Genomic DNA, 27,538 nt, shown 5'->3' with positions numbered 1-27,538 from the left:
GGGCCGGAGCGGCGGCCCCGCGGCGGGCAGGGGCTCCTCGCCGTCGGGGGAAGCCCCGGGGCAGCGTCCCGCGGGGGTAGCGGTGCGGGCGAGGGGAGGCCGCAGGCGGAGCTGGAGCCGGAGCGCGGGCGGCTTACGGGAAGCCGCGGCGAGAGGAGGAGGAGGCCGGGGAGGAGATGCGAGGGCGGCCGGCGGGCCGCGGGGCTGGGGAGGCTCCCGCTGGGGTTCTCGGAATCGCGCCCGGTGTCGCGGCTGCGGGTCTGTTTCCGGCTCGCCTCGCGGGCCGCCGGCTCCTGGCTGCGGCGATTTCCGCGGCGCCGCGAGCGTCTGGGCGCTGGGTCGGGGCGGTTGGCTGCACTGCGCTGGGCGCCGGCCACCCGCTCCCAGAGAGGCTACTGAAGACCCTCGCAGACGAGGACGAGATTTGCTGGAGCTGTGTCTTTGCACTAGGAAATAATTTGTAAAAGCAGAGCCTCCCTCAAAGCAAGATCCGCAGGCAGCATTTTGCTCGAGTGTGTCTCTGCAGTCGGTGCCGATGGGATTTYGGTGGTGGGAGGATGGTTTGAGGGCATGTTTCTGGTGGAGCTGCAGTTTGGTAGTAGCTAGTGCCTTGCTCTGGCGCAGTTATACCAGTGTACAATAACTCATAAATTGCCTTTACTGAGATGGCCTGCTCTAATTCTCATATAAGAACACAAGTTTTTATGAGCACTTTTACCCCCGGTTTGAAGCAATTATTACAAAATATGATGGTGCAAACTGCTGCCCAGGCCCTGTTCTTTCCTGTTTCTACCCGAGAATCTCAGCACTTCTTAACTGGCATCTTTGTATTCCTTGCTTTGGTCCCTCCYTGTATTCTTGTAGAATCCCAGCTGTAACTTGCTATTGATTTGAGCCAAATATTTTCTTCACAGTTTCCAAAAGAAAAGTTCATTCCTGAGCCAAAAAGTAGCATTTGAAGAGAAAGTCCTAGCAGACGGGACAAGTTTAGACTGACTGGGTCCCCAGAGTTACGGTGAAGTAGCTGTGATGCACTAACATCTTCTGAAACGTCTTCTCCAAGTGTGCAGGATTTCACCCATGTTTGTGGTACAGGTTTCGTTTCCTCTGCTTGTTATTCTCTTCTATTCCTAATTGATACCTGAAAGTGGCTCAGAGTTGTGGTGCCTGCAAACTTACCACTTTTTCTGATAATACATTGTAACTAGAACATCTTGTATTAATTCTCAAGAAATTTTGCATTGCTAGTGTGACTAGATAACCAGGGCAGCCACTATTACTATATAGTCTTTTTTTCTGTGCTTAATACTTTCRGGCAGGAACTACTTTCAGCAGTTCCCCTTAACTGTGGAAGCTACCTGATACATACGTCAGATCAATAACAAATTGTTAAAACAGAGCAAATTACTTTTGAATGATGATCAGGCCTAAATGACCAGGTCATAATCTTGGGAGTTTATGGACCCTTTGGGGAGCGGTGCAGGGAGTGTGACCCATGATGTTAAAAAGAGAAAAGCCACAAACCCGCATATTACACTGTTACCCTTTCTAGAGAAAACTGAAACATGTTACCAGGTAAACTTTCCTCTCTTCTAGCAACCAATGTTCAGAATTTTTATAGTATACATTGGCACTTGTTAAAAGAAAGCCAACCTTAATAAAGGTGTTCAGAACAGCATGTTAAAAAATAATTTGCTTGATGATCAACCAAGTGTACAGGTGAAGGAGGACCTTGTAGAATACAAACTAACCCCTATAAGTATGCATAGCTTGTGTGAGGTTAGACTGAACTGAACTTCAAAATTCCTGTTCATTCATTATACTCGTTATGTATCATGGATACATAATTTATGTAATGATGTAGGATAGCTACTAAGGACAGATTTGAGTCATCATGTATCTTAATAGAAAACAGTAATCTTGTCTTGGACTTGAGCCTTGGATCTTTCCTCCTTGATTTCTCTGTTATCTGACATTCCCAGGTAATATCGTTGAAGTAATATACCAAAATAAGCACTCTTTCCTTAAAAACCTTACCAGAAATTGCTTCCCTGTGATATCCATCCTAAGGAAAACTAGGTTGCAGCAAGTCTTTGATTCATAGTTCTTAAAGTACTTTCTACTTAAAAGCTAGTATCATTCTAATACTAGGACATGTTTAATGAGGATTTTCTCCCATGGTATGAGAAAATCTCCTATGTTGAATGTTATCCACAATTCATTTCAGCATCCATCTCATACTTTCAAAAGGTACCATATTGCTTCTTCTGAACTTCCAAGCCTTCTGGTCATGGTGACTAATTACAGCTTGATGGGAAAATGCATTAGCGATATGTATAGGAAGAGGGTCCCATATTGCTGTAGTTTGAGGCAGGACTGCTTTTCATTAAGTTATATGGTAATGACTGTTAGGTAGCCCTAAGCTATCTATAGCATTAATGTAACTTTAGAGATTCAGCTTTCAAAAATTTGTATCTAAGTTATATGTATGTTCACAAGAACAGAATATGCAGTTTTTGCCTCAGTAGTAAGTAGCTAGATGCATAATTACTATTATTACGCAAAAATTATTGTAGATACGTGTTTTGAACGTGACTTTAAACTAATACTTGAAAGAGACCCCAGATACAGAAGAAAGGTGTTAGTCTATGTCATGCTTAAGTCTTGTGACTGAATTTAGGCCTTTGTACTTAGGGTGGTCTCATCTCCACAGCAGTCACTAGTATCACAGTCAAGAAAGCCAGAACATTACCAGCAACCTCAAGGGAGACCAGAGACCAGAGGGTGTTCTTGACACTGCTGTGAGTCATTTGTTGCATAGCTATTCGATTAACTGTAAAGCAATTTTAAAAAAGAAAAAAAAAAAAAAAACAACAGCAGTTAGGTGTGGTAGCCTTACCTGCTTACCAAATGAATGTGGCCGTATCCTCCGTCCTGTGCTCAAGGCAGGCTAGCATTCCAGAAAAACAAAAACTTCATCCTTTCAAAACCAGGAAAGGCAAGCAGCAAGACACCAGCAGGAGCACATTGCTGCGGACATAGAGAGGATGCTCCCTGTCTATAGAACAACAACCCACAAAGCATATATACTTAGAAGAAGTAACTCTTACTTTCTCTTTCCTGTGGGCTAAAGCCTTTTTTTTAATTAAGCTTACTTTTTCCCATTTTGGCTTGTCAGTATTGTGTTTCTAGACCTGCACACTACCATGTCCTCTGCTCTTCCTTTTCCCTTCTCCTCTCTTTCAGACACCCACTTCTTTACAGACTCTTTTCCCTAACTCAGCCCCCAGTCTTCAGAAAGAGGGCATAGTAATCAGGCTGCAGTTGATGTTCTTAACCATATTAAACAGTCTTTTCAGTTAGGAATTTAATGATGCAGGTGCAGTGTAGCTCACAAGACTTAGCAGTAGCTTGTTGGTCTGAAAAACCTGAGAATCCKTTTTCTGTGCTATTCAGAGGTCTTAGTTATCTGAGCAAGCTGATCTACTGTTGCTGGTAGTGGCACTTTGAAATGGTGCCTTCTTCCCAGCACTGTGTGTTTGTGTCATAGTCACCCGAAAGGAATAGAAACTGAACAACCCTTTTCTGATACCTTGGATTTCCTTTTCTCAGAAAGTATTTTCCTTCGCTGACATAAAATGCTTAAGGTGAAAGTTCAGTGAAGATGAGAGTTTGTAGTTTGTACCTGCACTAGCAGCTTGGCTTGCTTATGTATGCAGAAGGTGCAGGCTACCTAGCCTCCTTCTAAGAGTTTACCTCGTGAGAGACACRTTGGGCAAGACAGCATCACAGTTCTTTCAAGAGCATAAAATTATTCTGATCTTTACCTTTTTACCCATTTCATAGGCTTCCCCAAACCCTCAATCTTTTGGTATGTTTAGCAGCATTTACTGCAAGCCATCACCTTTTGTTTTTTGCTCCTTTTTCAGGAAGAAGCTACCTTACATCCCCACGACAGTCCTTCCTAGGATTCTTTTCCTTAAATTCAGGCAACTGGGAAAATACATTTTTCCTAAAAAATGGGCTCTTTCCTTTGTCCTCCAGAGACATTTTTTTTTCAGCTTCAAGCAGTTATTTAAAGCTGTTTGCAAAGATGCCTTAAATGGAGCTTGAAGAGTTTTAAAGGCATCTAGGCACCTGGTGGCAGGTCCATGCTCAGGCGCTTTAGAAAACATCATGAGATATCTATCAGAACCATCAAGTATTGTATACCTTTGGAAACATGGCCCTTGACTTCTCTATTTTTCAGTTTTTGCATGTGTAGAGTATAAAAACAGTGCTGATCTACTGTATATTAGAAGGATAAGAACTAATTATTAACAGCACTTTGAGAGCCACAGAAAAAGAAATGTTTTTAAATTGGCTTAATATAACTCATAAGTTGACRATATAGATCATTTGTTGTGATCTTCAGGTCTGATCCTATGAGATGCACAGAATCTTCAGTTTCAAAGACCCTTTGTCACTTACCTAGTTTTTAAGGGTCACAAGAATATACACACTTGAGCCCCACTCCTTGCATAGTCACTCATTTTGTGGAACAGCTAGATGCTGGGTAATGACACTTTCTTTCCTCCTTTATATTACAGATCCAGGACATCTAGAGTATTTTATTTTGTTTTAATCACTAAGCCACGAAGACTGCAAACATGTCACTGGAAGATATCCACATGAACACTCAGGACTTGCTTGAAAAGCAGCAATTAGATGCTGGAGGGTTTGGAACAATTTCTTTATGCTTTCACAAGAAACATGGATATGTGGTATTAAAAACAGTGTATACAGGACCTCAGCGCACAGAGTAAGTTACAAAAAAGAATCTTAGTTCTGATTTATATCCTTCAAGATAAAGAATCCTTTAAATTCAGTGGAGATAAATCCTAATTACCATTTAAAATCTCTGGATCAAGGAAATACTATATATGAGGAAAATACTCTAATACAGTATTAGCAATTGTTCTGCAAGTTTTTTTTTTTTTTTTTTCCTAACAAGTCAACTTTACAATTGTAGAGTTTTACCTCATTCCTATGGCGAAGTTTCTGTTTTCTTTTGTAATATGAGCACTATTGGTATGGATTGTTAAGAATTGAGAGAGCTCAGTTAACTCAAGGATTGAATTAGCTATATGTTTCAGTGGATTCAAGTCATGTTCTAGCTCTACTTCCTCATAGCGATAACAATCCTAAAACTCTTGCATGAGTCATCCACTAGAGAGAGGTGAAGACTTAATGTTCTTCTAGTTTGGATTATGAAATGCAAATGATACCAATTGAGTTTTAATTTGAACAATAGAAAGTGAATTAAGAGATTCTGGTAGTCCACAAACCGCACTGATGCTTTGGGGCAAAAAGCATTTAAAATGGACACTCTCTCCTCAAGCCTGCCAGATTTTTTTTTTTTTTTTTTGGGGGGGGGGGGGGGGGTCTGTTTTTTTTTTTCTGTCTCACTACTCTAGCTCTTAAGTTTGTTATTTTTTAAAGCTTTGAACCAAAAGTATTAAGCAAACTCTTAACTGAACCAGCACAAACAAAACAACATCTTCTCTAGCGCCACAGCAGGAGAAAGCGGTTTCCTTTTAAGGCACAGGGTAAGAAAGCATTAGTAAGCAACATGGTCGATATTTTACTGCTTCCTCTTGCACGGTGACTAGAGCAGTAGTAGTAATTAGCATACCACCCCTTCTTCCATTTAAAAGAAAGGCTACAGCTCTATTCTAAAACACTTAGTAGGCTCCAAGCTTTGCAGTTGTGAGAATTAGTGAGTTGTACTGAGGCCCAGGTGACCAAATAGGCTTTGAATACATCCGTAGTCCTTAGCACAGGCTATCAGTATCCAGTGTAATGGGTGCATCCCCCTGTAATGAATTCATTTTGAAAGCAAACATGAATACAGCTCTTTCCCAAAGAGACCTTTGTACTTTACTATATAGGACTTAGTATGTTAAAAGTAGAGTTTGTTTTGATTCTGTTTCTCCAATGACACTTTCAGCTTCCTTGTCCCTTATCCCACCGCAGTTCAGGGATTTGGACGTACAAAATCAGCAGTGCACTTGTGAAATGATGTTTACACAATTTCTGAAAAGCAGGCCCTAACATCAGACTATGCAGACAGTCTGTAGGGATCCTCTGTACAAGCCATCTGGGAAGAGACTCAGAAAATACAACCTGAAATAACGCTGTACCAGTTCAAAACCAGCTGAAGGTCTGCTTCATCTTACAGTGGCTCTAAGGATGTTGACATTTTTGACCGTTATTTTCATTATGAATCAACAGCATTTTCCTTCCTATGTGCCTTCTGGCCTGAGATCTATATTCAGTACAGTTTCTGTTTTGCAGATACAATGCTTCCCTCCTTGAAGAAGGCAGGATCATGCGCAAACTGCAGCATGACCGTGTGGTAAAACTACTAGGTATAATTTTGGAAGATGGAAACTACTCACTTGTAATGGAGTATGTGGACCGGGGAAACTTGATGAAGGCTCTACAGAAAGTGAGCAGTAAACTGATTCAGTAATTATAGAATACTTACGCTACTTACGCTTGGCAAGAAGTTTGAGGGAGGCAGCATTTTACTTCAGTYTCCAAAGGATGGAGCCTTTATTCTCTGCCCCCTTACCTCTTTTAAAGGGCCAGTGATAGCCCTGCWTTTTCCAGAGACACAGTCTGTGAAAGCAAGAACGACGATGGCTGTCATGTTCAATGCAGTGAAGCAGAACATAGTTACATAGTTCCAAGTTATAGAGTGTATTTGTGGAGAGATGAGAATTTGCAGTATAAGAACACTCATGTAAATGTGGAGTGGCTCCGGATTTGTTTTGATAAAAGAATTTAGATCCAAGAAGGACTTTTGTCCTTTTCTATTACCTGGGCTCAAGCAGAAGTACTACKTGGGACTGAGAGAGAAAGAAACTATCTTAAAAACTGTTATTTRATGGTTGTAGTGGTTATAACAGCACTTTTTTGAATGGACAGTATTTTTTGTTTCTTATTTTAGCTCTCCATGCCTTTATCAGTGAAAGGACGTTTTGTGCTGGAGATTACAGAAGGAATGCTTTACCTACACGAGCAAGGCTTAGTTCATAAAGATCTAAAACCAGAAAACATCCTTGTGGACACAGACTTCCACATTAAGGTACTTTTTAGAATGTAAATGAAGAAAACAGGTGGTCTGGGTTAAAGAGCCCAGTTCAGCTGCATTGGTTAGTATTCCTGATTCATAAATGAACTCCTGTCGTCCAGTGAGCTATTGCTAAGGCAGTGTTAGCAGTGGACCATTGGAGTGTGGCAGCCTACACAGCTTCTGAACCTGCGATTTGCATAACTTTCACTATCTTCCTTTCTTCCCCCCTATCTGTGAAAAAAAATCACTAAGGGTATTTAAAAAAGAATGAATAAAGCTGTTGAGAAATAATGAACTACAAATAACAAAACAGCTAAAACGAAAAATCAAACCTCTACACACAGTGGTTGAACCAAAATAAAATGTCTTATGGATCATGTCTTTTGTTCTGTATTGCTGTAATTTCTCCTCCTACCTTTACCTTCTTCATTTTCTTTCTTTCTTTTGCCTATTATCTTTTCTTCTTTTGTCTCTCTCTTTTTCCCTTAGTCTTCATTATTAAATGACAGCCAGCAGCTACAAAAAAAAAGGCGGCAGGAGACTCCTTCAAAGAATGATTTATAAGCCTGTTCCAAAGCCCTTCTATTAACTTCAACGGGCTTTTGGATCAAGACTCATACTTGTACAGCTGACTGCTGAATAAACCTGAGTAGAGTTTGCAGCAGTCCTCATCAAATGTCCTGTCTGTGGTCAAGGTGAGTTGCTGACCCCTGTTACAATATGAAACTTCCTGTGAAGAGAGCTCTGTCATTTGATATTTCTCACACATAAATTAGTGACAAGTAATTTGACAAGGTTAAGATAATAACAGATCGTAGCACCATGTATCTTGTAGATAAAGAGATATCTTTTTTGAAAAAAAAAAAGCTTTTTATCCACTTTAAATGTAAACTAGACTTTTTTAGTTTTCAGCTTGCACAGAACCAAACTAGCCTATCATTATACTGTATGACAGACTGAGCTGGAACCCAGGATTAAACTGAGAAACAAATCACACTTCCTTGAGCAGCTTGATGAGTATCATTTAAGATAGCTGCTGGATGATTTGCCTGCTTGAATGTGTCTAACATTGCTAACATTTATAAAGGGAACCAGTTATTCTAGGAAACTGCAGGTCATCAAAGGTTTCTGTCAGATCTTCCTCTGTCAGGCATCCTCTTACTTGCAGACGTGAGCTTGGACTGCTGCTTCTTCAGCAGGCTGTAACTTAAGTTTCCCTCTTCTGTTAAGCACATCACCTCTAAGCTTGGCCTGAAGCTCCAGAAACTCGAACAATAGAGTAGCTATAAGCAACGAGAGAGACGTACAAGAAAAATGACTAAGAAGTAAGGCAAGAAAAAGATACAATGGCAAATTGTTTAATTTCCTTTCTTGTAGTTGCATTTTTGCCCAAGTGTCATTTTTATCTATCAGCTATTCATTATAAAGGTATGAAATGCTTGTTTATTTCCTGTTCATTGCAGCAGTAGGTATGATGTGTCTTATTTTTCAGATTGCAGATCTTGGTGTTGCCTCCTTTAAGAACTGGAGTCGGCTGACCAAAGAAGAAACTGTCCGACAAAAGCAAATAAGGAGCACTTCCCAGACCAATGCTGGGACTCTTTTCTATATGGCCCCAGAGCACTTAAGCTCTCTTAATGTAAAACCTGTGGAGAAGTCAGATGTTTACAGCTTTGGCATAGTGATGTGGGCAATTTTTGCTGACAAAGAGCCATATGAACGTAAGTCAGCTGCAAAAAGCCTGTATCCCAAAATCAACATTAAATTTTTAACATTTATAATGTAAAGTTATAAAATAAATGTTAACAGATTAACTTGCCTTGCCAAAGAAAAGCGCTCCTGTTCAGCAGCTGATGGCCAGTAAGAGGCATAGTTGTATCATTTGTGACTTTYACAGTGCAGATGTCTCTGTCTACACTTATTTGAAATGCGGACATGAGCCCAAGCTTGAACACATCATTTATTCACATCCATGTAGTGTGGACATAAATGTGCGCTCAGTGGCAGAGGTTAGACAAAATTTGGGCATGCCAGGGTGGCAGCCTTGATATATGCTATTTCCTAATATGGGCTAGTCACATTGCTTTTTGTTTTTACTAGGACCATGCACACATTCAGCTATTGCTTCTTGGCTGTGTGGGGCTGATTTCTCAAAATATGCTAATGTGATCACATTTAAAAATAGAAGCAGAGCTTGGAATTTCAGAGTAGCAACATGTGCTAATCATTTTGAATGAATTTTCTAACTAAATGGCTAGTAGTTGTCCGTATGGCCATCTTTGTGTTTCTTACCAGTGCAGAGATTCGTGTTCTAGAGATCCAGATCTGTCACCTTTACTGTGACCCTTACAGTGAATTTAAATCCACTGAGTGAATGTTGTGATGTGAGTGATTTGTAGATTCAATTCTGACATCTTTCTTTGAAATCTTCATTTACCATGTCCATAACACCTAGGAAGCTAATTCACTGCCTCCTTTACTTACAAAGAGTTGACTCTTTGTGGTAGCAAGATCTGTGATCAGGRTCTGATACAAAATTTTATTTTTTCAGATGGTATAAATGAAGCTCAGATTTGCTTTGGCATCATTAACGGAAACAGACCAGACATAAAAGAGATTATTGCAAAATGTCCACAGGAAATAATTGACTTAATGAAACAGTGCTGGGAACAAGAGCCAGAGAAAAGGCCATCCTTTGCAGGTAAGACATTAGATATTATTTTTGTTACATGTCCATCAGTAATAGCAAAATGAACTTGAGTGTTTTCCTCTTAAAAACAATTTTTTTTCTTTAAAAGACAACTTACGTACCCAGCGTAATCTACTCCATGCACTCTGGTATTTGGTCAAGCCTTAAAGATTTGAAAAATTCTGTCGCCTTCTGTTGATAGAGCTGAGACACTGTACCTGCTGATAATACATCTTCAGTGTAGTATAATCTCTAAATTTTACGGAAATGCTAATGTGAGGGAACTTGATACTTCTTAAGTATGACTGAGAAAGTGTCCAATAGAACTTGTTTCAAAAGCTGTCCCAGTTTAGCTTTTCATAAATAGTGCAACAGCCTTAGACTAGCTAATTGTACAGATTTCAAAGCAATTGAAGTCAGTAAGTCTTAACACTAGATTGAATGGTCTGAAAAGGAGACAAAGAACATTCAGCAAAATAAGCCAATATATTTGAGCTCTTCTTCCTGTCTTTTCTCTCTGCTTCCATACATAGTGACAAAAAAAGAAAAAACTACATGTGACAGGAAGTAGAGTTTTTGATTTAGATAGGGGCATCAAGAACTTAATGTGCAGTTGGCACATGCTTAAATGTTGATAGGAAATTAGACCAGAAGAAATCTATTACTACTTCTGTATTTCATCTGCATAATATGMTGCTAATGGATTAAGTTTATGCTTCACAGTATGTTTCAGTCTGATTTTTCCATCTGAAAAATACTGATATTTACCATGTTTGTAAATTTTCAATAATAATTTAGTTTTTAGTTAAGACATGATAGTTGTTTATCATAAACAACTCCAAGCAATTGAATGTATCTTGTTTCTTGAAACAGTGGTACCCAATCTTTTTGGCCAGTGAAGTCAATGGAAGGGGCTATCAGCCACAGATTATAAACTGAGCACTTTTACCCTGAAAAGCAATACAGCAAGAACAATAMCAAAAAGAAAAATCACTGGAAATCATCCTGTTCTTGTTACTGTGTTAAGGCTAAACCAGCCATGTAAACACAAGTTCCAAATATATGTGTAATATACATATTTGTGTGTGTACTGCTGTTTCTGACTTGGTATAATTCTTTGTCAATCCTTATCCATCAAAACTGTTAAACAGTATAATTTCTTATATTTTCCCTTGAAAACCACCTTCACCTAGCTCTCTTATTTTTGCAGAAATTTGTCAAAAATACAAGCCATTTTACTATCAAAAATTAGAAAAAAATATTGAAGATGATCTGAAAAAGATAAAAGTGAGTAACTTCCTAAGTTCTTTMAGATGTCTATTTCCCTACATCCCCTCACACCACCCCCAGTATATGGTCAGATTCTGCCACTCTGACACTAATCTTGCTTGACCAACCACATTGCCTTCTGGGATAAAATACCTGGATTTGTAGATGAGGGTGAGTAGTGGATATCATTTATCTAAACTTCAGCAAGGCTTTTGACACTGGCTCTCATAATATTCTTGTATCCAAGTTAGGATGTTACAGTCTGGATGAGTTTAAAAACTAATTGGATGATGAGGCTCCAAAGGCAGTGATTAGTGGGTCCTACTTTACCTGGAGGCCAGTTATAATTGGTGTAGTGCAGGAGTCTATGCTGAGACCTGCCAGGGTTGTCACCTTTATCAATGACCTGGGAGAGGTGGAATGCAGTGTTGTCATGCTCACAAATGACACTGACGTGGGGAACCAGTCAATATGCTCAAGGGCAGAGCTACCAGCTGCAGTCTGGAGGAATGAGTTGATATGAACTTTATGAAATTCGGAAAGGACAAATGCAGCATCCTGCACCTGAAGAGGAAAAAAACCCTGGCAGCAGTACAGGCTGGGTGCTGCAGCGAGGGAGCAGTGCTGCTGGGAAGGTGCTGGAGTGGTGGTGAGCAGCAGGCTAGCTGGGCCCGAGCCAGCATTATGCCCTGGCAGCCAGGCGGGGCAAACAGCATCCCAGGCTGTAGTGACAATAGCACAGCCAGCAGATTGACGAGAGCAATTATCCACTTCTGCTCAGCACTCATTAGTCCTCAGTTGAGTGCTGTGTTTGGTCTTGGGCCCTTAACACTAGGAAGACATTGACCACCTGGGGCGAGTTCAGCGGAGGCTGCCAAGATTTTCAGTGGCCTGGAGCACTTGTCTATGAGGATAGGCTGAAAGATGGACTCAAGAGATGAGATGGCTTCAAGGAGACCTAACAGCAGCCCCCCAGTACCTGCAAGGAGTTTGTTTAGAGAAGCCATGCATAGTGGGAAGATGAGAGATAGGTTGCATAAACTGAAATACGAGAGATTCAGATGGRAAATAAGGGGAAAAACTCTTTCTCTATGAGGACAGTGGAGCAGGTTGCCCAGGGAGGTTGTGCAGTCTCCGTCCTTGGAGGTTTCCAAGATGTGACTGGGCAAAGCCCTGAGCAACCTGGTCTGATCCCATAGCTGACTCTGCTTTGAGCAAGAGATTGGACTAAAGGCCTGCTGAGGTCCCTTCCAGCCTGAATGGCTCCATAATTCTGTGATAATACAAGAACCCGTAAAAGCTCCTAACAGGTCCTGTAAGTCTCACTCATGGAATAAAATGTTTATTCTCAGAAATTCAGAAGTGGCAGCATCTGATTTAGAGTAGGTGTGAAAAATCCTATAAATTTATGTTGTTTTTTTAAATACATGTAAGTCTGTCCTATGTTCAACAGCATGTTAGCGAGTCCCAGTGGGCTGAGACCAAGAAGCTATACAACAATAATAAAAAAATGGGAGATTTGAAGATGAGCATTTTTCCTGAGTGTTTTAAGTTAGTCCCTCTGCTTTCTCTGGATGTAGGTTTATAAACTATAGTAAAAAGAATGATTTCCTGACAGAAAATAATGATTAAAGTACTTCTTGAATAATTGTTTTGGGTGGTTATAGAAACTTTATTAGAGATTCTATCAATTTACTCAGTTAAGTAGTACTGACAGGTAACAATGAGAACTCCTGACATTAGGTACTTAAGTAATGTGAGGCTCCAAAGAGTAGACACCCAGTTATTTTAATTAAGAAAAAAAACACCTTCCTTGTGAAGCAGTTCTTTTACAGTTTTCTTTAAAGTGCTTCCTTCTGTCACCAAGATTGCAACTGTGCTAATGAACGTTTCTGGTTTGGAAATCAAGTAATGTTTATGAAGCACCAGTGGCTGTTTAGCAAGACAGTAAAGTTCTGCAAAACTAAGATGATGAAACAAATAATAGATTTACTGGACTAATTTGGCCAAACATGATGTGAATTATGATTGTCTGTCTTACGGTAATCGCCTCAAATCAGGATGAGGATTGAGACCAATTATACTAGATGCATTACCTCTTTGCAAATACTCTTCCTCAGTCATAGCGACCAAATAACTACTACGAATCTATTACTACGAATCTATTACTTTCTCAGTAAGGAGAGCCTCTGTTCATAGCAGGGCACACAGGTGAGGGACACAGAACGTGAACACAGCATCCAGGCARGACAATGCAGTGAACTACTAGCTCACCTTAGTTAGGTTCATGTGTTAGAGGGTTTGTGCACAGCCATCTTTTTTTGTTTGCAATCAAGACAGAGCCCACAGCCTCCTAACTGAAAGCCTCCTAACTATTCRGTTACTCAAAATTGAAGGACCTAAGGTTGTAATGAGTTTTAGAACTTCATCTTTTCCTTTGAGAAGAGCGAATCTGTGGGAAGAGATGAATAGTTGTTGATTTTTAATCTATGAGAGTACTTCCTGGATTTAATTTAAACAAGCAAACAAAAAAAAAGACTTCTGAAAAAAGTTATTTTACAAGCAAGATGCACAAGCAGAAATGGAGAAATCATTTTGGCAAGTAAAAACTTGTTTGAGTTCCAGTGCACTATTATTATTCCAGTGTATGTGAGCATTATCTTAGTAAAGGATCACAGAATCAGAGAACACTTGAAGTTGGAAGGGACCTCTAGAGACTGTCTAGTCCAAGCCCTTTCTCAGTAATGGTCACCTAGAGCAGATTGCCCCAGACCTTGACCAGCTTTTGAATATCTCCAAKGATGGAGACCCTGAGACCTCTCTGGGCAATGTCTTCCAGTGCTCTGTCACCCTCACAGTAAAGAACTTTTTCCTCATATTCAGGTGGAACTTTCTGCGTTTCAGTTTATGCCCGYGGCCTCTCATCCTGTCACTGGGCACCACTGAAGAGTCTGGCCCCATCCTGTTTACACCCTCCCTACAGATATTTATACACACTGATAAGATTCCCCCTCAGTCTTTTCTTCTTCAGACTAAAAACCCTGGCTCCCTCAGCCTCTCCTCATAGGAGAGATACTCTAGACCCTTAATCCTCYACTGGCCTGTGGCTAGTGGAGTTCCCCAGGGAACTGGGTCCAGTCTTGTTCAAATTATTCATCGATGACRAGGACGAAGGGACAGAGTGCACACTCAGCAAGTTTGCTGATGATAACTAACCAGGAGGAGTGGCTAATACACCAGAGGGCTGTGCTGCCATTCACAGAGACCTGGACAGGCTGGAGAGTAGGATGGACAGAAACCTCATGAAGTTCAACAAGGGAAAATGCAGGGTCCTGCACCTAGGGAGGAGTAACTCCATGCAGCAGTACAGGCTGGGGGCTGACCTTCTGGAGAGCAGCCCTGCAGAGAAGGACCTGGGAGTGCTGGTGGATGACAAGTTGACCATGAGCCAGCAATTTGCCCTTGTGGCCAGGAAGGCCAATGGTATGCTGGGGTGCATGCATTAGGAAGAGTGTTGCCAGCAGGTGGAGGGAGGTGATCCTGCCCTTCTACTCAGCCCTGGGGAGGCCTCATCTCAAGTACTGTGTCCAATTCTGGGCACCCCAGTGCAAGAGAGACATGGAGCTACTGGAGAAAGGGCTTTGTAGGGCTACAGAGATGATCAGAGGGCTGGAGCATCTCTCCTATGAGGAATGGCTGTGAGAGCTGGGCCCGTTTAGCCTGGAGAAGAGAAGACGGAGAGGGGATCTCTCCTTAATACCGTAGGAGGAACTGTCAAGAGGATGGGGACAAACTCTTTTCAGTGGTGCCATGCAAGAGGACATGAGGCAATGGGCATAAACTGAAACACAGGGATTTCCCCCGAATATGAGGAAAAACTTCTTCACTGTGAGGGTGACAGAGCACTGGAAYGKGTTGCCCASAGAGGTTGTGGAGTCTCCTTCTCTGGAGATCTTCAAGGCCCGCCTGGATGCAACCCTGTCTAACATGCTCTARGTGACCCTGCTTGAGCAAGGGGGGTTGGACTAGATGATCTCCAGAGGTCCTTTCCAACCTCAACCATTCTGTGATCGTCTTCATAGCTTTTGCTGGACTCGCTTCAGTAGCTCCATGCCTCTCTTGTCCTGGGGAGCCCAGGACTGGATGCAGTACTCGAGCCCCAGGGCTGAGTAGAGGGGCAGGATCACCTCCCTCCACCTGCTGGCAACACTCTTCCTAATGCATCCCAGCATACCATTGGCCTTCTTGGCCACAAGGGCACATTGCTGGCTTATGGTCAACTTGTCATCCACCAGCACTCCCAGGTCCTTCTCTGCAGGGCTGCTCTCCAGAAGGTCAGCCCCTAGCTTGTACTGGTGCATGGAGTTATTTCTCSCTAGGTGCAGGACTCTGCACTTGCCCTTGTTGAACCTCATGAGGTTTCTGTCCATCCTACTCTCCAGCCTGTCCAGGTCTCTGTGAATGGCAGCACAGCCCTCTGGTGTATCAGCCACTCCTCCCAGCTTGGTATCATCAGCAAATTTCACTTTATTGAACTTCATGAGGTTTCACGCCGCCCYCTTCTCTAGCTTGTCAGGGTTCTTCTGAATGGCAGCACAGCCTTCTAGTATATCGGCCACTCCTCCTAGTTTGTTATCATCAGCAGACTTCCTGGGGGTGTACTCTGTCCCATCGTCCAAGTCATTGATGATTTTGAGGGTTTTTTTGATCAATTGTTTTTAAGATGAATAATAGGGTCATCAAAATGGTAGACTAGGAATGGAATTTGCCTTCACTCTAGTGAAGTGAAGTGAAAATGAGGTTTTACAATTGTATTGCGTCTTTCTGAAGAATTGCTCTAAACTCCTGAAACTCTATGTAAAAGTCAGTTTAGCTATATCTGAATGTAAAACTGTTCCCTCCTCTCATCTCTGAGGATGGATACATTTACTATATACAGATCCACAAAATAGGATACGTATTTGCTACCTTTATATCACAGCCTTCTCCCACTGGGATTTCTTGCAGAAGAGTCAGCACAAGACAGGCTAATCCTTTCCATCCAAAAACACAGTATTTGGAGCAAATTCATGCTTGCGTAGGTAAGGATATCATTTGGCCAGCTCAGAGGATAATATACTGCAGTTGCATTGCGGTCCTTCCTCCCTTCATTGAAAACTTTTCTTTTTCCATTTGCAGCAAAGCAGYGGGTCTTTTGTGCCAGGCTGTGCTCTCTGAGAGAGGATGGATTTGTTCACTCAGGTCACTTCACTGAAAAGATGTGCTGTTTCCTACCACAAAGATGCTCCCTTTGGCTTTACCTATAACTTGATCATTTGTTCTTTCTAACATGCAGAAAATGTGGCCTGAGTCAAATGAACTGCTGAACAGGATGCAGTCCCTTCAAATAGATGCTGTAGCAGAAGACTCCAGTAGTGGTCAAGTAGGTAAGTGTTCCAAGTCAGTTACTAGCACATCATTATGCCATGTGCTTAAGATAAAATTGTTAACATGTAGAATTTATGAAGAATTTTGCCATTGATTGTCTGTGAACAGACACAATTATTCAGGACTTCAAAGAGACTTGTATTCACTGAAAAGACTGAATTTGTTCCTAGACTCTCAAAAGTCATATTCACTGTTTCAAAATTTTGGGCATCTACAATTTGAAGTTGTTTTATTTTACATTCTTCTACTTTCATCTCCTATGCAGAAAATTCCCTTTTACATTTGATTTTTCAATGGTCATTTTGATAGTTACTCTTCACGCTTGATCTTTCTTTCCTTTTCTGTAGTCATGCCAACAAACTTTTGAGTTTTCTGCAGGCTTCAGCTCCATAAAGATTTACTGTTTCCTGCAACCAATCTTTTATACAAATGTTCCRAATACAGCTAGGACACAGGATTAGAAAGTACTGCTTTGTTTATGAGCTTGCTCTCTATTGACTCTGTCTGAGGAATACTAATAGATGAGCCTTCTCTTGTTTTGTCATATTTTCTATCAAGACTCGCTTGATTTGCATGTTTTAGTTTTACAGAACTGTCTCATTAGTATTTCATGATGTAGTTAAAGTTTTGTGGTAATATATCAGGAATTCTTTCACCGCAGTTTCTTAGTGACAAAAGATAGAGGATCTTATTTGCAACACGGACTTACGGGCAGCTTTAGAAAATTCAGTAGAATGCTGCTAAGTTTGCTCACACCTTTTTAAGGATAGTGTTAAGAGAATTATGTTAAACTGTAACGTGTAACTGTTAAATCTTCTCTAAAGCTATGCTTCCACTWATTATTCTTTAGGAGAAATGATGGGTTAGTAGGGCAGCCCCATTGCTACGTTTTTAAATGAGTATAGTTACATTTCCTTAGCAAAACTAGTTAAATATGACAGCAGCTGCTCTTGTGCTTCAAATGTGAAAGGTTTTATTGTGAATCTGTGCTGCATAAAGATGCTGTCTTGTCAGCCTGTCAGTCAAAGTCATTTTTTTTCTCCAGTCAATGGGCATTACTCARATAGTAGTAGTGAAAGATATCCTAGACAACCTGCTCGTAGATCTCAAGCTTACTCTGGAGAATGGATGCTGTGATAATGCTAAATTGCTAACAGCTGCCAGTTTTGATGAGGTTGTTTCTGTATGAACTTATTCCTCCTACYCCCCCTCTTGCAGTGGTAACAGTAGAAATAGAGCAAGTCAAACTGAAGGCGTACTAATACACAGCCATCAAAAGGAAATAGTTTTGGTCCTGCCTAATCTGGACTGAATTCATGTARTTTGAAGATAAAACAGTTCCCTAGCATTATCTGCACAAATTAGAAACACATAAACTTTATGACKCTTTTACAGTGGTTTGTGAGCATCTCTTGCTTTCAGCAATGCACAGGATTTTCTAGACAACTTTGAAGCTTTCAGTGCTCTTCAAGAAAGCCTTTTCAGTCCTGCACTTAAAAAAAAAAGAAAGAAAGAAAAGAAAGGAAAACGGGTAGTAACAAGCAGTTTTTTACATACTTTTTTAGTCCTGAAATGCTGCAACATGATCTAGGTCAGAACTCAAAGCAATCCAGTTCAGGACTGAGTAGAGCTTTCTTTGATACTGAGTGTTAGTTTGAAAGATTTAGGTGTCACAAACTCCATTTTATCTGGTAGACGTTATTTGTGAAAACATATTCTTTGAGACTTTGAAGAATAAACTAGACAAAATAAAAAGAAATATTCAAGCCTCATGAAATACCTAGAAGTRATATTTTGCATAATTATTTGAAAACATGACTTTAATTAATCATTTTTTACACTATATGAAGTAACACCTATTGAGTCTTATTCACCATTGTGTTACACTCCAATTTTGCACTCACTAAACTCCAGTTAATGCCTATAGAGGCTCACTAGTAAATCAGACCAAGCATATGCCTCCAGAAATTTTTTGTTGCAATGGTTGAGAACTTGACATCAATACAACTGGAATATGCCRTGAATTCTGACACCACTAGAGTGAATGAGATTTTGACAGTGATACCTCTAATAAGCCTGTGCATTGTAAATTTAAGTCTATAATCCTTCCATAAAAAGGTATTAGAAAATAAAACACAGCTTATGCTGGAAGTGATATTTTCACATTTTATAAATTACCATAATATTAAGAATAGATTAGTTGATTCCAGTGTCATTGCAACAAGTTATATATTTACATCAGGATACATTTCAAAGATTTAATTTTCCTCCGTTTCAGATCAGCCTAATTCTCTACACAGCTCTCAGGATCCCATGACCAGCCAGGTGAACGAAGCCTTTTTTGCTGCCTCCCCTGAGAACCAGCCTGTAGAGAGCTGTGAGACCTCRTTTACACCCACTGAGAATCTGGAAAGAAAACTACAGCATGAATACAACTACCATGTGTTTGGCAACCGGATGGATAAATCAGAAATTCCACCTGTAGTATATACCCCTGAAATGAGAGAGGAGGAAAGGAGACGAAGAGTTTCCTATGATCCATTTGCAAAGCCATCTCCTACTCAACAAAGGAGTGAACTCTATCCAAGAGCTGAAAATACAAGCTCAAACACTAATCTTTATTTTCAGCCACAACCAGCTGCAACAACATCAACATGGGGAAAATTTGATATTTTTAATGGGCCGAACCCTAACAGTTTCCTAGCAGGAAACATAGAGGATCGCTATGGAGCATGTTCAGCCAGTTCATTTAGCCTAAATAAACCTCCTGTGCCTGAATCTGGCCCAAATCCGAAGTCAAAGAACACTGTGAAATGGCATCCAAAGARTGCAGACACAGATACAGGTAAGACTCTTCCTCCCCTAAACCCTCTGTCTGAAAACATGCTCGTTCTCTTAAAAATGAAGCCTACTTACTGCTTACAGTGATCTGTGATACAGCATATTTATTTTGTCAAGTTCTCTTTATTTAATGTCACTTCAGGTCACTAAAGTGCTCTGGTTCTGATTTCCTTATACCTGCTTTCACTGATCTTGAGCCATTTACTTCRAATGAATCATTGCTAAAGCATCAGACCCAATGCCTAACTCTTTAGCTACCAAMTTAGTAATAGCAGACAACAGCTGCTGCAGCTATGGTGAGAGCTGCTTAAAACCAAGAGCTGTTAACAATCATGCTAGGAAAGCAAAGAAGTAGTTTTGACTCACAGAATGTGACATTCACACCATGTGTATGCAGAAACCAAAATTTACTCATACATTTGTAACTCTGCAGGAAATAGATCTTTTTTAGATTCATCTGTAGCAAAGTAAGAGATTCCTGACTTCAGGGGGTCAACAAGGCTCATAACTGGTTTGTCTAAGAGAGCTCCTTCCAGTGCTATTGGGGAGCTTCTCTCAGTATTTGCTAGTGATCTGTGGAATAGAAAGGTATGGAAACACAGGAAGAAAAGAACACTATGAGTTTACCAAAAAGTGAAAAGAAATGGTCAGTAACCAGAGGCATTTATGATGTACCTTTTAGGAACTGGATGTAGTATGGGATATGTTAGTCTGCTTCTACTAGATACTGGATACTTTTAGTGTGGCATTCTTTTCCAGAGCCTCTTACAAAAAGATAAGAATTCCTGGCTCATTAGCAGGCATAATGCCACAAAGATGCCATTCTGTTAAATTATGTATGCAGGGGCTGTGATTCGTTGTTCACATGAGTTTACTTACTGACATGAATCTGAGAGCTGTCATTTCAGAAAGAAAGTATTAGAGTATCACTAATAAAATAAAATCCTCTGATAAAAAGAAAAAAAAAGGAGGAAGTTGTTATAGGGAGGCAGCATGCAACAGTATAGGAACTGTCAGTGTGCAATTCAGAAGACCTAGCTACTATGCAGGTCTTCTGAATTGCACACTGACAGTTCCTATACTGTTGCATGCTGCCTCCCTATAACAACTGGTTGATTTGCTGGGTGACTRTAACCTAGGCACTCTTATTGCCGCAGCATGAATTGTAGAGCTCATCTCGGGGACATATTAATAAATCACTACCTCAAGGAGAAAGTTACATCTCTGCCAGATACAACTGTCCCCAACAGAAGGTGCAGTGGTGTCCCTTTTCTTAGCTACAGCAGGTTAGGACTCATATAGTTGTAATATAAACCACAGTCACTCTCAGGTGGAAGCAGCAGTAGCCTTTTTGGGAGCCTTCTTGGTTAGGAATGTTCAAATACGAGTAACTGATACGGCACCTCAGTCTGCAAMTGTGCTCTGATCCTGTGCTGCTGTCTACTAGCCAGGTAGTCATGCGCCCAGGTGGAACACCATATTCCCTCCCCCTGGGCCACACGTGGTTACCTTACAGTTAGTCACTAAGCAAATCATGGTGCTAATAGTTAATTCAATTAAAGTTATTCAAGGAGATAAAGTCCTCTTAATTAAAAAGGTTCCTGTCTTTGTGTGTTTAGTAGAAAGTGTATACTTACTATTAAAAATACTGCAATCACTTTTAAGTATGCTTGCAATCACTTTTAACTATGTTTTCTTCTTTTTTTTTCCTTCTATAAAACTGTCAGCATTTTTGTTTTTTTTTCCTTTGTTTAGGTAACAAGGATTCCAATTCCTTCATGAGGGGAACTTTTGCATATTATCCTAATGCACCTCAGTTACCCAGAATAAACACAGGCAAGTTCTGTAGCCTTATCTGTCCTGGTAGCCAACGGGACACGCATTGTCTATTGAACAAGAAAACAAAAAAACAAGAAAAGTATTTCAGGACCTTGAAATACTTGGTGTGAGTGCTTAATATCTCTAACCATAACAGAACTTAGCAATACTAGTATCTAGAATTAATTTCTGACTCTAGCAGGACCTACACATTCAGCTGTGAATATATTTGATGGATCAAGAAGTTTATTCTCTCTGACAGAAGGTAGCTTAAAAAAAAAAGAGAGAGAGAGAAGGCATTGTCTTATCTCCTGGAACTCGGGCCCACTCATTTTCTTAGAAGAACTGGTGGTAAATTGTGGTGAATAAACCCAGCTCTTGAACCACACCTGTATCTGAGACACTTGTCCCAAGGGCCATCTCTTGCCCTGGATTTGTAATACAAACTTCTGCGTGCAGCCTTCATAGTGATCAGCCTTCCTTGAGGCAGAGGTTCAGCTGCCTGAAACCCATGAAGTTCTGCCCTGTTCTCTGGGAGGTGTTAAGATACGCTCCTGTCAAGCTGTGTTGCTTGGGCCACCCTGAACTCTTCTGTTAACCCTTTCAAGGCTTCATTGTCCAGTTTGTGCTCACAGTTGTAAATGTAAGCCAAGAAAACAAGTAAGAAAACGGCAGATTTCTGTGCTCTTGACAATATGCCCCTTACAGTCTCTGGGTGATGACTCAGATGTGACAGGCAAGCCAGGTATACAAGCTTAGGAATGAAATGCGTAGCAAGAGTCTTTGGGCATCTAACCATCCTTTTGGGTGACCAAACAAAGAACAGGGTCTATCAGTTGAARTGTCTGTACTTCAAATGTAGATAYACATTGTGATATTTGCCATTTTGACTAGCGGTAGAACATTTGACAGACAATATGCAAGTAGAATTTGGCAAGCATTACCAAGAGCATAAAAAAGTAATGTCACCTAACAGGACAAATTCTAGTCATTTAATTTCATTCTGTGTGTGCAAATTGGACAACTGCAAGCAAAAGACTCCAGGCCAGGCCGTCACTTGCAAATGGACTACAGATGCAAGCTCCTGGAGGTGCACACAATTTAGCTGTGCATTTGTTCACCTATTGTTGTGTGCACGTGTTAACTTTTGTGGCTCTGAGGATACAGGCCCTCAAATAAATGTGCAGGTGTATTTCGTGAGGTATCTTAGAAAACATTCTAGCCTTGTCTTCAGAACCAAAAAAARCAGAGTAGGCAGAAACATCTTCAAAAAGGTTGTTGAAACAGAGACTTGATTTATTGTGCAAATAGATAAAACTGAGCACTATATTTCTATATAGCAGGAATGAGCTATATTGTGAAAGAAAATGATGCCAGCAAGACACCATAGTAGAATGTGGAGTATGGAAAACTTACAAYAAAAATGATTTTCTGTAGTCTCATTGAACTTTGAAATCATAAGCATTAATCTAGTATTTTTTACTTCAAATGTAATAAAAGCACTTAATCACTTCTGTGATTAGTAGACTGTGATTAGTAGAAGCTTCCTCCTTACCCTTCACATATTACTTGACATTTCGAACCATATGCAGTTGTTGATAAATTTTTGTTGATTTCCCTTATACAGAAGATTCTATCAAATACAGCATAAGTAACAGTACTGGAATTCAAATTGGATCCTACAATCACATGAAGATTGAAGAACAGAATCAGCACATAAGCACTTGTCCTATCGTCGCAGAAACATCTTAYTCATATTATGAAGCAACGGGTATATTTGGTAAGAGACATATCTCCCCATTTTTGGAGTATTCTCCCCTTAAAATGTACCTCTGAGAATCATTTATTTTGGAATGTGTGAATGCAAAACATCTTTCTCCCTCCGATACCTGAAAAATAACTGCTTGGCTCCCTTTCTACTGTGTAGCATAATACTAAACCTTGAATAAAGCAAGTAATAGTTTGTGCTAATACTGTTCTAGAATACTAACTGGGAACCTCATTTGTGCAATAGTTTCATGATGTTAGATGAAATACTAAATGCAAGTACGGATGTGTAGGCATCAAGAACTGGAGCAATAACAACAGTAAAACCAATGGAAACAAGGTTCAGATCAGTGGTCCCTACCTCACCTGTAGTTTTAATATTTCAGTTTGGTAGAAATTGGAAGATTTTGAAATTTAATATATTTTCATTGTTCAGGATTGGGTTAAATTATCCCTGTGTATTCTTAAATAAACAGATTAATAGTGTGCAAGAGCACAAAAGGCATCATAGAGACATCAGTCAAGCTTTATAAGTACATTGAAAGAGCTTCTCAATTTTGCAGATGTTTAAATGACAAATGGTGGTAATCTCAGATCAAAAAGCAAGGTCACCACCTGATTTGTGAATCCATGTGTCCTGACAACGGGGGCCTGTTCTGCAGGTGTTCAGTAACACTGCCTCCATGAAGCCCACTTTTGATTGTATCGTGAAAGTTCTGCCTGCTGTTATTACCAATACATAGTTTGGGAAGAAAAATTGAGATAGTGAGGGGGATAGAACAAACGTTAAACAATGCTGTTTTCTTACACTTTTTTTTTTCCCCATTTGGCAGACGATAATACTGTCCTCTCTGAGAAGCATCTGAATCTAGTGAGAGAAAAGTTGGCTAAACAGTGGAAACACTGTGCTCGTAAACTGGGCTTCTGCGATCCAGAGATTGATGAAATTGATCATGACTACGAACGAGACGGACTGAAAGAAAAAGTTTATCAGATGCTGCTTAAGTGGGTAATGAGGGAAGGCTCCAAAGGTGCCACRGTTGGAAAACTTGCTAAAGCCCTCTTTGGCTGCCGAAGACTCGATCTCCTTACTAGTCTGATGCAAATGAATGGGGAGCAGGTTGACTGAGAACCAGTGGAAAAGGAGGGTATTTTTTCCTGAAGACTTTCCATAGGAAGTAATAATTCTGGACAAGCTTTCTGGAACGTCCCYGTTTTGCATGGACTCGTCCTTTTTGGAACAGATTTTCTGCCAAGCAGTTCTAAGCGAAGACCTGCAGTAACTCAAAATATTTATGTCAAGATAATTAGGTCTTCGAGGGGATAAAAGAAAATAGGCATTTTCCTGTTGATTAAAATGATTGCATTAAGATGTCAGTGACAACACAATTCCATAGTGATAATATTATTGATTCAAGGAGAATGTCTGTTTCTTTTATACAATATTTTTAGCTTTCTGTCTTGAAACATGCTGGTATCTTTGTTCAGTTCAGTTCTGAACAAAAGCCTGTCATTTCAGCAAAGCTAACATAGCCATAAGAATATATCAGACTGCTTTCTGCCCAAGGCTTTCAAACTGTGAGCCAAAATTAACTCTTAATTTTGTCTAAGTGCCAATACTTAAAAGAATACAAGTGCAGATTGCTCTAGTTTGATAGGATGTTATTTTAAAAACTCTTTTTACAGTGCTTTTTAAATAGAACAGTCTAGAACTATGCAGAACATTAGTGTGAATACAAGCAAAATGATTTTTGGCTAAAGAATCAGGAGCATGATTAACAAAAATACTTTTCTTTCATAGGATACTATTCCATTAATCTTGCATTAAATTTGACATTGCTTGTTAGAGAAGATTTGGCATGATAAATCTCTAGTCTGCTTTATGAAATATTGAAAAGAAAATTCAGTCACTATGAAATTCCCAGCAAAGACTTGGGAATATATAACCTTTGGGAAGGAGGAGAAGTGTTTTATTCCATATCCTACTCACGAGGAACTTAAAAAATTGCTGAATCTCTTAGGCTGCATTTACACTAGTAAATTAAATGAGCCTGAGAGTGCTCCTGGGCACTAAATTCACTGGAATGCAGCACTGTGCTTCCAGAGAAAAAAAATCTTTTAAGCTCCAAGACATTGTAGCATGCTYAGGAATCATTTGACTGAGGGCTGTTTCACAGTGCTAAAGTTGTGGGGTACACTGTAGTGTAAGTGATCACATCCCAGTGCCTGTGAGTGTTGACGTAATTTTAGTGTGCAGATTCTACAAAGGAAGAATTCTTTTGCTGTAAGGTTTTTTTGCCCCCAAAATCATTATGCTAAGCTGTGCCTGTGAAGGTGTCTTCACTTAGGTGAAAACACCTCTTACTTCAGTCAAACCGATAAACACTGCCAGCAGATGTTTTGGGCCATTCTTCTTTTGGCTCTGGAACAAGCAGTAAGTGTTCACTAAATTCTGGTTGGTGTCAAAAAGCTAACTGTTTAATAAACAGTGTAATCTGAATGGATTTCTGCTGTTTGATAGCGCAGCCACCATTTTTATTAAAAGTAAAATGAAAATAGGATCATCGTAAATGCCAGCAAATTTGGGTTAGTTTTAAAGCTACTTAGCATAAGATAATGATAGAAATGACAATCCAGAATTGGAGATTCAGAGCAGAAACTAGTGTGACGGGTGTGTCATCACTTCCAGGTACTGGAGTGTCTATACTGGAGTGTAAATGCGTGCTTAGAACCATACTTCTCTTTCTGTTGAACCTGGGCCGTGTGAGCATTTGCCACAGTGACTTTTGTATTTTGTGTTCCTCAGAAGTTACCCTGTTGTCCTACTGCTTTGACTTAGAAATGTACCAAATTTTCTGTTAACTCCTCAAGAGTTAACGTACAAGACGTACAAACGTACAAGAGAAACATTTTCTGGTAGCAAACTCATTCAGTCAAAGGCAAGGCTGTAGGTCTCAGTACAAGGTTGACTGGGAGAACTGGAAAAGCTGGTGGTATACAAGAGGTCCAATAAAATTAATCAGTGCCCTCCTCTGGCCTTAAAATCTACAGAACTTTCAGTTTGACAGAGGGACCAGCTTAAATTAGCTTATGCGGTTCCCCATTTGACCCCAAGAGATCAGCAGTGGTGTTGATCTTTGAAAGATGACTTGTCACAGCAGATCACAAATACAAGAAAATAATGCGGGCAAGGAGGAAAGATTTATTATAGGTGCAGAATGGCTGTCCTTCCTGGGAAAAGAATGAAGCAAAGGGGAAGCAGAATAGTGATTTCCTGTCAAACTGGCAAGCTACAAGCCTCATGGACATAAGTGGTGATAAGGTAGCAACTGTACAGAGATTTCGACCTGAGATGGGTGGCSTGCAAACCAGGGCCAAAACATTCAGCATATCTTTCTCATGGTCTCTCCCAGAAGAATATACACCGTGGCTGAATTTGTCTGCTTATGAACAAGAATATTTTATGACAGTTTTAGAGACAGGCGTATAAAGAAAGCACATCTGGTACAAATGGCTGTGTCAGAGCTGCTTGGTGCCTAGGAGGGCTTTCTTCCCTGGATTCTTGTGCCCTCCTGTCAGAGTCTAATACTCTCTGACCAGCTTTTAGATATTCCACACATACTGAGAATGCAATGTTTAATATAAAAGTTTAATTTGAAGATATTTGATGTTACATGGGATTTTTGATYTAGCCGAGTGATACAGTAATACTGAAATCACAATAGAAGAGCAATTGCTATTACCAGTCTCTGTAATATGCTCACTGTCACGAYGCTGGGCRTTCCCAGTCGCTGGGAAGGAATATGTGGGCTCCAGCCYGCTGCTTTCTTCAAAAATTCCTTTGTTAGTTAAGGTTTTATAGTCTATGTTGGGCTGAGCCACATACTCACTCCCCCCATGCTGGTCTGGCTAATCTGAGAAAGACATTCACACCTTTTGTTCAACTCAGAAGGAGACAAAGGAACTCCCAYTTTGTGTTTGATACAGTCATGCGACAGTTCTGATTACTAGGTTGCATCTTCCTGAGCTTGAAAAGCATCTTGCATGGTTYRTCTCCTCTGAGCCTTTTTTCATTACAGGAGTTAYTGGTCAGTCACACCTCCAAGCCTTTTCTTTTCCTCCCCTCCCTTCCTCAGCTTGATCTCAACAGCATCTGCAGAAARTGCTCTTTGCAGCATGCAGCCTTCCCTCCTGGCTTATCAGGAGACACTCAGGTGGTGCTCATTTGTTCCTCACCACAAAAGGGCCCCTCAGCRCACCACCAGTCTCACACTCTAACCTTACTGCAGCTGCTGGGAAGAAGGCAAAGGGAAGGCAAAGGGGACTTTATGGTCGGAACTGGGTGTGTGTGGACAGTCAAGAGTCATCCTTGTGCAGGGTGAAGTGTTGTCCAGAAGACTGAGAGACCACACTCCTCATGCTGGGCTTCCCTCTCCTCTCTCGCTCCTCCTTTGTGACCAGAAGTAGATCACTTCCTTTCTGTTCAGCACAGTTACCTCATCTCTTTGGTGCACATATTGACACTAACTTCTGGCAGAACCAAGCTTTTATCCAATGGTAAGATTAAACTTACAGGGCCCTKCAGCTGCTAGTTTTTGAGGAGAACC

At 40.5% G+C, this 27,538-nt stretch overlaps 1 protein-coding gene across 2 annotated transcripts; it reads left to right on the top strand.

The window, feature by feature from the left end:
- The first annotated feature begins 364 nt into the window (after positions 1-364).
- Positions 365-25,431, top strand: RIPK1 (receptor interacting serine/threonine kinase 1). Of its 2 annotated transcripts, none has more exons than XM_085321698.1 (12): positions 365-1,089; positions 4,590-4,801; positions 6,337-6,490; positions 6,995-7,132; positions 8,613-8,841; positions 9,672-9,821; positions 11,020-11,096; positions 16,414-16,504; positions 18,784-19,350; positions 21,102-21,182; positions 22,792-22,944; positions 23,765-25,431. In XM_085321698.1, exons 2-12 carry the CDS (start codon positions 4,650-4,652, stop codon positions 24,058-24,060), a joined length of 2,088 nt encoding a protein of 695 aa, XP_085177824.1. In that variant the 5' UTR covers positions 365-1,089; positions 4,590-4,649; the 3' UTR covers positions 24,061-25,431. The 2 variants fall into 2 exon arrangements, with proteins under 2 accessions (XP_085177824.1, XP_085177825.1); XM_085321699.1 differs by having other exon boundaries at positions 365-1,095.
- The last annotated feature ends 2,107 nt before the right edge of the window (positions 25,432-27,538 follow it).

Source organism: Rhea americana, unplaced genomic scaffold, assembly GCF_003343005.1.
Source record: "Rhea americana isolate MKP2758 unplaced genomic scaffold, rheAme1 scaffold_70, whole genome shotgun sequence".
Classification (NCBI taxonomy): Eukaryota; Metazoa; Chordata; class Aves; order Rheiformes; family Rheidae; genus Rhea; species Rhea americana.
This window is presented reverse-complemented; position numbering and strand designations above follow the sequence as displayed.